We start from the raw sequence: 10,623 nt of genomic DNA, 5'->3' as shown, positions 1-10,623 counted from the left end.
TGACTGTATTGATTGTATTCTTGAGTACAATGACCAAAGTGAGCTTATACGATAAGTTTAATGACCACGAGTGCATTTTACTGCATTGAAGTGCCGCCCGCCAGGCACCGTAAATGCTGCGCGGCACTGCCATGGACTGCTGTGTGGTGTGTTGGCTGACCCTGCGGCTGGGCTGGGGAGCGTGTGATCGAACGGCTCTGGGGGCACCTACATTTGTAACAAATCAATAGGATGATTTGTAGCACCCGGCATAAGAAACACCATTGCGTGCGACGGTGACGGTGGGTCCGTGAGACGAGCCTCTTGTTTCTTCCCCAGATTCCCAACCGGCATGTCCCTGATCCCGCGCGCTGCTCCGGCGGCGAGCATGGCGTTCGCCGGACGGGACCCCGCTGTCATCTCCCTCCTCAAGATGCTACCGCTGCTCTTGCTCCTCACCTTCTCCTCCGCTGCGGCGCCCCCGGCGGCGGCGTCACCCTCCGCCGTGCACAACAACAACTGGGCCGTGCTCGTCTGTACCTCCCGCTTCTGGTGAGCCATCATCTATCATGCCTGCGCCTTACCGCCTCGCCGCTCGTTGCTGCCTACTTGTCGCATCGTCATAAATTTGCTGTGGATCAACGCAATTGTAGTGGGTTCAGGTTCACTGTGCCAAATGTAGCAGTGAGAGGTCTAAAGAAGCTAGGGTTTTGATGTAAGTGCTGAAAAGTACGCACGATTGATAGCAGGATCTGGATCCAATTAATGTATGAATCAGCTTATTAATTTGTCTGTGTATCAACGAGTTTGTCCATCCCCTGTTTGCGAAGTAGTATACTCTATCGATGTCAGTGTATGGAGTGATTTAATTTTTTTCCCACTGGTTGGAATCCATTTTGTAGTACCTTTACTCTTCTAATTGCGAGCCAGCCTGTTCGTAGAGCCTGAGCAAGGTCTAATGGTGACCGCACTGGCAAACATTTGCCCATGAAGCTCTCTATCAAATCCTCCTTCCCTGTTATGACTTCAACAGAGGATCCAGGCTGAACCTGGGCAGCCTCCCAGGGTCGGCAGGGGTGACTCCATCATTGATTCTCAGTATGACTGGAGATCTCAGTGGTTGTACAACTGGTAACTGAAATATAGTTTATTCATTCTTTCGGCTGGTATGTGATAATAATAATGATGACTTAAAATCTTTAAGCCGTGATGTAAGTTCAGCAAGCACAAGTGTCTTTTGACAAACATTTTGGTATGAACACTTGCGCAATTGTAGTTTTTCCTTGAATACACAGAAGAAGAACGCCAAGAAGGCACATACGCACACAATTGTAGTTGTGTTAATGCCAGCTAATTTTTTACGAGTTTTCCCTTTGATACGGAAGTTTTGTTCCCATCTACCAATAACATTTGAATATGTAGCTTATGCTTTTATATTATCTGGTTGATGTTGGGTCCCGCTGCTTATCCCTGTTGTCACTTAAATCTGATCTATTATCCAAATGATATGCAGGTTTAATTATAGACATATGGCCAACACGCTGTCTTTGTACAGGTAGTATACTAATTATAGTTATGCCGTTATATGCAAATATTAATCTATGTCCTATGTAAAGGTTATTCCTTATTAGTAAATATACCATTTTTTTCCAGGACTGTTAAGAGATTAGGAATACCTGACGAGAGGATAATACTTATGTTGGCTGATGATATGGCTTGTAATCCTCGGAACAATTATCCTGCCCAAGTGTTCAACAATGAGAACCACCAGCTTAATCTTTATGGTGACAATGTTGAGGTGAATCTCTTTACCCTGAAAATATTGCTGCTGAATCATAACATTGTAGTTTGATAATCCCTCAGGTTGGCAATATTTTCCCTAGCCCATGATGTGCATGTATCATTGATACTAACGAGGTACCGAATCTACGAAATAGTTTATGATATTGAAGCATGCATACCCATTGTAAATGACCCTCTAAGATTCTTAACCTCTTTTACAACAAGTAGACACCTTGTTATATTGCAATACCTACAATCCTGATTTTCTCACTGAAAATATTATGAAACAACGCCTCCTAAAAGATGGTCAAATTTTGCAAAGCGATGGATACTTAAGACACTCGACACAGTTCAATATGGTCAGTTAGGTGATTTATGAAAGGTGGCAGCTGGCAATCCTTAAAGTTGTCCACTCATAATGCTATGCAATCTGGTCTTATTAAAAACTAATATCTTATCTTGTTACGCTGATTACTCTTTTGGTTTTCTAACGACAGGTTGATTACCGAGGTTATGAGGTTACAGTTGAAAACTTTTTGCGAGTTTTGACTGGAAGACATGAGAGCGCTGTACCAAGATCAAAGCGTCTCTTAAGTGATGAAGGAAGCCATATTCTTTTGTACATGACTGGACATGGTGGGGATGAATTTTTGAAGTTCCAAGATAACGAAGAACTTCAGAGCCATGATTTAGCAGATGCAGTAAAGCAAATGAAGGAGAAGCATAGGTTGAATTTTTTAATCATCAACATTTGGATGTTGGCTTGTGCCTCTTTGTTTCTGGGTTTGTGTACTGACCTTTCACCTTTGGTAGGAGTTAGGATCCTACCTGGTCTAGGGCGTAGGTTGTAGGGGAAGGGGGAGGGTTGACGGAGATGGGATCGCGGCTGCCGGCGGCGGGGCGCCGTGGCGCAATGAAGAACAGGCGGCAGCGGCGCAAGAGGCGGTTAGGGTTAGGTCTCCCGGCTCCTTTCGGGAAGCCGAGCAAATAATGATTGCTTCTTGCTTGATTAGATTGATACATCTCCTCTCCTTATATAGAGAGGTTTACTTGACTCCTAAGCAAACGATCCTAATAACGATAAGATAATTGGGCTAAGCCCCTAATACTGATAAGATAACTTGGGCCACAACCCACTGGGCTAAACCCCTAATATGCCGGTCATAACACTTCTCCCCACCTGCACAAACAGCTCGTCCTCGAGCTGTAAGGTGGGGAAGCGCTTGCTGAACTCCCCGAGGTGATCAATCAGTGTCAAATACCTTCGCGACAGCTGGGACGGCCAGGTCGGCGGCGACGGCGTCCTCCGGAATGTAGTCTGCAGCCTCCAGGTAGAAAAGTCGCGGGCAGACGTGGCCGGGCGTGTAGGGCTCGTCGCAGTTGAAGCACAACCCTTGGCGGCGACGCTCGAGTAGCTCGGCCGAGGTGAGCCGGCGGAACGGGCGCGCCGTGGTCGCGGCGAGGGGTGCCGCGGAAGCCTGAGCAGGCCGACCCTGCGTGGGAACATCCGGCCAGGGTAGCGACCCAGCGGCTCGGGACGGTGATTCCTGCTGGATGGCCACCGCGCGGCGCTCGAACGCGCGGGCGTAGTACATGGCCGTCTGGAGATCCTGGGGTCCCCGAAGCTCCACGTCCACGCGGATGTGATCCGGAAGTCCACCGACGAAGAGGTCGGCCCGCTGCTGCGCCGTCACGCCCGACGCGTGGCATGCCAGGGCCTGGAAACGGTCGGCGAAGCCCTGAACCGTGGAGGTGAAGGGAAGGCGGCCTAGCTCTGCCAGGCGGCTCCCACGGATCGGTGGCCCAAAACGAAGGAGGCAGAGCTTGCGGAAGCGCTCCCAAGGGGGCATGCTGCCCTCGTCCTGCCCGAGGGCGTAGTACCAGGTCTGTGCCGCGCCGCGGAGGTGGTAAGAGGCGAGCCAGGTACGCTCCGAGGCGAGGGTGCGCTGCCCACGAAAGAACTGCTCGCACTGGTTGAGCCAGTTGAGGGGGTCCTCCGTGCCGTCATAAGTGGCGAAGTCTAGTTTGGCAAACCGCGGCGGTGTCTGAGTCGGAGCGCCGTGGCCGACTGGCTCGAAGGTGCGAAGCAGCGAGGATTGGGGCGCCCGGTCAGCATGGCCGCGGCCCGTGGAGTGCCCCGCCGAGCCGGAGGGATCGCCGAACTGCAGAGTGGGTGCCGGCGGGTCTCCAGCCGACGTGTAGACGGGTGGCGGCGATGATTCGGTCAGCCAGTCCGGTATTGGGGACGGTGACGGCGGGAAGCGCATTTGCTGGATCTGTACGCCTCCCTGCGTGGCTGACCCGGGCCCCGTGCTGGGCGGGGGCGGGGCCGGCAGCTGCAGCGGTACAGACCCGGGTGGAGTGGGGGCGCAGCGAGGGCCGGGGCCGGCCATTGTGGCCATTGAGGCGCGACAGCGGGCGGCGGCGGGACCGGCAGCTGGGGCTGCGGCTGCCCGGACCCGGGAGGCGTCGGGGGCGCAGCGAGGGCCGGGGCCGGCCACTGTGGCCATTGAGGCGCGGCGGTGGGGCCGGCAGCTGGGGCTGCGGCTGCCCGGACCCGGGAGGCGTCAGGGGCGCGGCGATCGCCGGTGCCGGCCACTGCGGCCAGTGGGGGGCGACGGTGGGCGGCGGCTGACCGGGCCAGTGGTGGTGTAGAGGCCCGATCGGCGCCGTGGTGGCCGCGTACCAGGGCAGGGCGGCTGGCCCGGTCGCGGCGGCCTGCTGCAAGTGCGGCGGCTGCCCGTAGGGCCCGGCCAGGTAGAGGCGTATGCCCTGGACGGCGGTGACGAGGTCGTTGAGGACCCCGGTCATCTCCGCCGGCGAGTAGATGGCGACAGGCGGCGCGGTGGAGGGCGGCGGCGTCTGGCCGGTGGAGGCGCCGGCGGTGGTGTCCAGCGGCGCGGTGGGGAGAGGCAGCGGCGCGGTGGAGAGAGGCAGCGGCGCGGTGGGGAGAGGCAGCGGCGCGGTGGTGACGGGCAGCGGCGTGGTGGTGACGGGCAGCGGCGGGTTGGGTGGTGGTGCAGACATGATCGGAACCGAGCTACCTGATACCAAATTGGTAGGAGCTAGGATCCTACCTGGTCTAGGGCGTAGGTTGTACGGGAAGGGGGAGGGTTGACGGAGATGCGATCGCGGCTGCCGGCGGTGGGGCGCCGTGGCGCGTTGAAGAACAGGCGGCGGCGGCGGCGCAAGAGGCGGCTAGGGTTAGGTCTCCCGGCTCCTTTCGGGAAGCCGAGCAAATAATGATTGCTTCTTGCTTGATTAGATTGATACATCTCCTCTCCTTATATAGAGAGGTTTACTTGACTCCTAAGCAAACGATCCTAATAACGATAAGATAATTGGGCTAAGCCCCTAATAATGATAAGATAGCTTGGGCCACAACCCACTGGGCTAAACCCCTAATATACCGGTCATAACAACCTTGGCCTTCCTTTCAGATTTAAAGAGTTGTTGATAATGGTAGATACCTGCCAGGCTGCTACTCTTTTTTCACAGGTTCGTTTCAAGTTGCTACAAGTTCGTTTTGACATATACCGAATTACTGTTATACATATTATCCATTTCATTTTGTAACCACTCAAAATGTCTTTTACATTTTGGGTATCCTTCACAAATGTTCTTATATTGTTAGCAAGTGTGCAAACTATAGCATGTTGTACATCTATGAATTTTCTTCACATTTTTTGTTTTGTTTTGGACACAGTTAGCTCCGGGTTCATCATTCTGAATTTATTTTCCATATGACCATATCATAGTATACACTCATGTAACGTTCGTTGTTGCTGTACATCACTTTTTAGTATGAAATAGCTGTTTGGCATATGGGAGTGGCAAATGCTGCATATGGCGTTTGTGCTACATGGTATGCTAACCACTTGTGTTTCATGATTTGAATAATAGTTCACATAATTATAGAATCAGCCGATGATCTGCGTTGCTAGAGTGGACTTCACCCTTTCGACTTTTTGTATATCTGAAAGCTCTATCTAAAGGCTGTACCTGATATATTTAATATCCATAGCTTCAATCACCTGGTGTTTTGGCGATTGGTAGCAGCATGAAGGGGGAAAACTCTTACTCTCACCATCTCGACTCAGATGTGAGAACATGCCCTATACAGTTATTTCAGATAGTATTTGCAAACTTATTATACCTTATTAATTTGTCATGAAACTGGTTAATGTTATACATTTCTGGTGGCAGATTGGTGTTTCTGTTGTGGATAGATTTACCTTCCATACACTTGCTTTCTTTGAGAAGCTGAACATGTATAGCAATGCTTCATTGAACAGGTAAATTATACTTTACATGCTCTTCTCTTGAATTATGTATCTCGGTTGAAAGTTCATCAACTATCTATATGAGAAGATGCTGGTCTTACTGCAATGTCTAATTCCTGGAAAATAGTAATTTACTTTTCTTTGTTTGGTGTTAAACTTTGTGTTATGCCAGATGATGATCTAACTGTGATGTACAATTTGCTTCACTGTTTCTATATTAAGATATAGTTGATGTTCTTGTTCAGTTTTCATATTTCTATGTAATATGATGATGGTCTGCATCATTTGGGTGCTTTCTGTATTAATGTACTTTCTTTCGAACTCACATAAAATAATTGAAATAACTGCAGGCTAATCAGATTGCAGTGAACTTAAAAAATTAATTCAGACTGTTTTCTGTGTTCACAAGAATTAGGAGTCAGTTGTGTCCTCTATTCTTAATTACGCGCAATAGCACTCAACTAGATTCAATCTTATGTTTCTAAACACAATGTACCTGGGTGGCTCTCTGCAGTAGCATCCAATGTTCATCATTTTGTTTTACAACCTTGCCTTTTATGTTCCAGTCTTTTCAACTCATACGACCCTTCTATGCTGCTGTCTACTGCATATTATCGAATGGATCTTTACAAGCGTGCATTAAACGAGGTAATGGAAAGATATATCTATTTCTAATGGCTGCTATGTTGTCCACGACTAAGCCTTCTTTTCCTTCTATCCCGTCCTTGACCAGGTCCCAGTGACAAATTTCTTTGGATCAGTCATGAAGACTATCCACACTGATTCAGCCTACACAGGCTTTCTAGCTGCACATGATGCGGAACTCCCCCTTTCTGTAGGAAATAATATACTTGATCATGTCATGTTACAGAATGAGGCTAGTGCAAGAAGATCGAACATAGAAGAGATGAATGTGAGTTTTAGTAAGTTTTGCATTTCATTTATTTGAGAGACTAATACTTTGTGAATTGCAACATCCAGGAGGCACAATTAATGTCCCATGGATGGACAGAGGTCCTGCTAGAGCAGCTGGAAGGCAAAAATTCTGATGTTGTTGTGATGTATGGTCTGGGAACTATGGGCATATTGCTGGCAATTTCAACCTGGCTATCAATGTAGGAACTCTGAATGTGCTCTTAACACATCATCTTCTTGCAGAAAAACTTAGTCATACTAACTTTCACAGGATGGGACCAAGAAGAATGAAAATAAGAGAGATACTTTGGAGGTCAACGTTCTGTATTTCCTTTTTTACCTAATCATAGCATCCATTCAGTTTGGAACAAATTGTTGTATGTAGTTTTCGCATGGTACCCTCTACCTTTTGGATACGTAGCTCGATATGTTTCATTTTTATGCATCTGTGCTCCTGCATCACATATTGTACCTGTCAGATTATTTCATTGCTACTTGAAAATATTTCCATGTAGCATAGAATCTGGAGTTTGATGACCTCGGCTAGATCTGGATATGAATATGTACTCCAAACTTAAAATGTTGAGTGTTCTTTTAGTCCAAGATAACACACTTCATTCAGTCTGGAATGTTCAGCACTTGGCAGGTCGTCTTTTATTTGGACTAGATATATTACAATATTTACTCCATTTACCACCTACAATTTTCAGTTTTAAAAAAACTCCATTACCCCCCTATGCAGTCCATTGCATCTTATAACGACTTTTGCCTTGATGCCTACTTACGTGCTATTAGAGGTTACTTAAGGCCAAACGTGTATATCTGTATGAAGATTTTTTTTTGATAATATATGATTAATTTTATCTTTGTATGCATTGCTCTGTATGTGAAGTGTCGCTATTGTTTTCATTACTGGCATAATACAACCGAAAGGTGTGGCTTTTATGCTCAAGTACAGAACTAATAAGCTGGTCATGGGCCTCATAGGACGGTATCCACAGAAGCTGTGCACCCAGTAGAACCGTGGACATGCTGCTAAGGCAAATGAAATGAGCATAGATTATGTTCCATTAGGGAGCATTGCACACCTGCATGTGCACAGTGGTATATATGCCACTAGTTGGCATGCCATTGAGAAATTACCGTCCTTTGTGAAAATGTTTGATAGGCTTCTTTTTTCATAAGATTATGCTATTTGTCATGTCAGGGTTTTCAGTTGGATGCTGTATTTTATTGATTATTTTAATGCCAAAATCATGTATCTCTTGTTTTGAGCGGTTATGGCATGCCGATTATTATAACTTATGGAATTATGAGGTATATGCTATAGAACTCTGTCAAATGTCAAATAGCAGTTATAAACTCATTTGTAAACCACTAAACAATGAGAAGATTGGCATTTCCTCTGATAAGACTGGGAAGTCTGTGGTGCTTCTTCTCAGCAAGCTGAGCTGACTGTTTGTGGCTGCAACCTATGCATGACTGGGATCAAGAGAAGGGAAAAATTCTTGAATATCACTGATGGGTCCTTCCTCTATATATTGAGCTCAGGAAGAAAATCCACATGCGTTATCGATGATAAAAAGTTTGTGCCCATGTATTTTGTCATCACTTATGTTTTAGGGTCCTTTGTATTAATTATTATTAACCTTATTCTGGCCCTGGTATCTGTCCTATTTATGTTGTGACAAAGTAGGAATTGTTGTCCATTGTGGCAGTAGACGAATACTGTCCACCAGACATCGATATTGTCATGCCTATTGAAGGACTTCCATGCACCTACAAGAGTATGCAACAATGGGAAAAAAGAGTGCCGATTGCACATCTACCAGATTTGTTATACTATATATTCTGACCTTAGAGCGACCTGAGTTCAGGACAGCTCCAGTACTTATTGTACAATAACAGGTGGTTTAGGGTGCAGTTTTGCATGCATTGCTGCATAATATTTTCTATAAATCAGATCCGATCGGTGGGTGCAAGTTATTACTGGAGTTATGATCGAAAATCTGAGCAAAAGAGTGTTTGCGGTCTCAGCTGTTCTCTATCAAGGCATGGTCCCAGAGATCTACACTTCACCTCAGCAAATGTCTGGATGCCACTATATTAGATGTCTTTGCTGGATGCCCGTTGCTCAGTAATACTAGCAGTTAATTGTGTTGTCCTTTCTGGAGCTCAGTTGTTCCTTGTACTGAACAGTTGCAGTGTGTCGCAGGGAGATAAACGAGCATGTGGACGAGCCGCAGAGCCGAACAACCATAATGACAGCAATGAGAAATCTTGCATGGAGATCGGCGTGCAGGTTACCTGGGTATGGATCTGTGGCATTTTTTGGACTCCGATACCGGTCTGTTGGCTATATTTGGAAGAAGCCGAAGCTTGAATTGGTTGTATTGGGGCAGTACACATCACGGTGATCATCTTGCCACCAACTCTGTTATGCCAACCACGAACCAGTATCCCGGATGGTGTGCAGGGCGTTTCCAGGAATAGTTCGCATACACATGGTGCTCGGTATCCTTGTCTGAGGGTTGGATGCTGGAAATACCAAGAATTGGCTGCTCATATTTTCTATTCTTCTGTTTCTACCAGTGAGGTAAGAGGCTGATTTCTGGAACTGCACAATGATTTCCTGGGGATGAGAGTTGCCTAAAGTAAAGAGGATGGACGGTTGGAACTTGGAAGGGATATAATGCTATTCAAGTTGCTTGCAAGAGGAGTGCAGTTGCATGAGATGATATCCTTATCCAGAGACATCAGCGGGGCATCTTGTTTCGACGCCGTTAGAGCATCTCTAGCCGTTGGCCCCCACAGGGGGCGCCTAAAATCGTCGCCTGGGGGTGACCCGGCGAAAAAAATGGGCCTGGGGCGAGTTGGCCCCCAGCTGCCGCCCCAGGGCCGGCCCTAGGCGCGGGAAAAAAATTGTGTAGCAAATTTACGCAAAGTTTGGCTAAAACACGTCAAATTTCGGCAAACTTGGGCTTATATTCGCGGATTTAAGTCGAGTAGTCGCCATTACATATAAAAACTAATAAAAAAACTTGCTGAAGGCCGAGAAGTCGCCGTCGTCGCCGCCATCGTCGGCCTTCTCCTCCTTGACTCGGGCGCCCCTGCTGGACCCCTCCCCGGCTGGTGGCGGCGGCGGCGCGTCGCTGTCGTCGATGATGACGACTCCTCCTTCGTCGCGGCCTCGGCGGCGCTGCTCGAAGCGCCGCAGGGCGGCGCGCTGGCGCTCTGTCGCCATCTTGATGGAGTCCTGGCGTGCCCATTCAAGGGAGCAGCGCCGCAGGGCGGCGCGCTGGCGCTCTGTCGCCATCTTGATGGAGTCCTGGCGTGCCCATTCAAGGGCCGCGTCGTCGTCGAGCTCGACCTCGCCGTGCTCCGTCTTCATCGGCGCCAGCCCCGGCTCCGTCTTCACCGGCGCGAGCCTCGGCTCCGTCTTTGGCTTGACGAAGCGCGGAGGAGGAGCTGACGAGGAGGCGCGCCGGCCGCCCTCGTTGATGACGATGCCGGCGCTGCGAGTGCGCCGACCGAGCGGCGTCTCCGCTGCGGGCTCGGCCTTGACGCCGAGCAGCGTCGGAGTGTCGGAGGAGTGGGAGGAGGAGCGGGAGGAGGAAGAGGAGGACGTGCCGAACCTCCTTGGCGCCCATTGCCCGTCGCGTCG

At 48.9% G+C, this 10,623-nt stretch overlaps 1 protein-coding gene across 2 annotated transcripts; it reads left to right on the top strand.

Moving 5' to 3' along the window:
• The first annotated feature begins 231 nt into the window (after window positions 1-231).
• On the top strand, window positions 232-7,580 carry LOC109775274 (uncharacterized). Of its 2 annotated transcripts, XM_040392329.3 has the most exons (11): window positions 232-531; window positions 1,493-1,534; window positions 1,633-1,777; window positions 2,259-2,488; window positions 5,202-5,259; window positions 5,786-5,863; window positions 5,968-6,056; window positions 6,611-6,692; window positions 6,778-6,957; window positions 7,026-7,159; window positions 7,231-7,580. In XM_040392329.3, exons 1-11 carry the CDS (start codon window positions 332-334, stop codon window positions 7,301-7,303), a joined length of 1,311 nt encoding a protein of 436 aa, XP_040248263.1. In that variant the 5' UTR covers window positions 232-331; the 3' UTR covers window positions 7,304-7,580. The 2 variants fall into 2 exon arrangements, with proteins under 2 accessions (XP_040248263.1, XP_020189613.1); XM_020334024.4 differs by having other exon boundaries at window positions 233-531; window positions 7,026-7,461.
• The last annotated feature ends 3,043 nt before the right edge of the window (window positions 7,581-10,623 follow it).

Source organism: Aegilops tauschii, chromosome 6 (assembly GCF_002575655.3).
Source record: "Aegilops tauschii subsp. strangulata cultivar AL8/78 chromosome 6, Aet v6.0, whole genome shotgun sequence".
In the NCBI taxonomy this organism is placed as follows: domain Eukaryota; kingdom Viridiplantae; phylum Streptophyta; class Magnoliopsida; order Poales; family Poaceae; genus Aegilops; species Aegilops tauschii.
The sequence above is the reverse complement of the archived record's forward strand: the minus strand, read 5'-3'. Positions and strand labels throughout refer to the sequence as shown.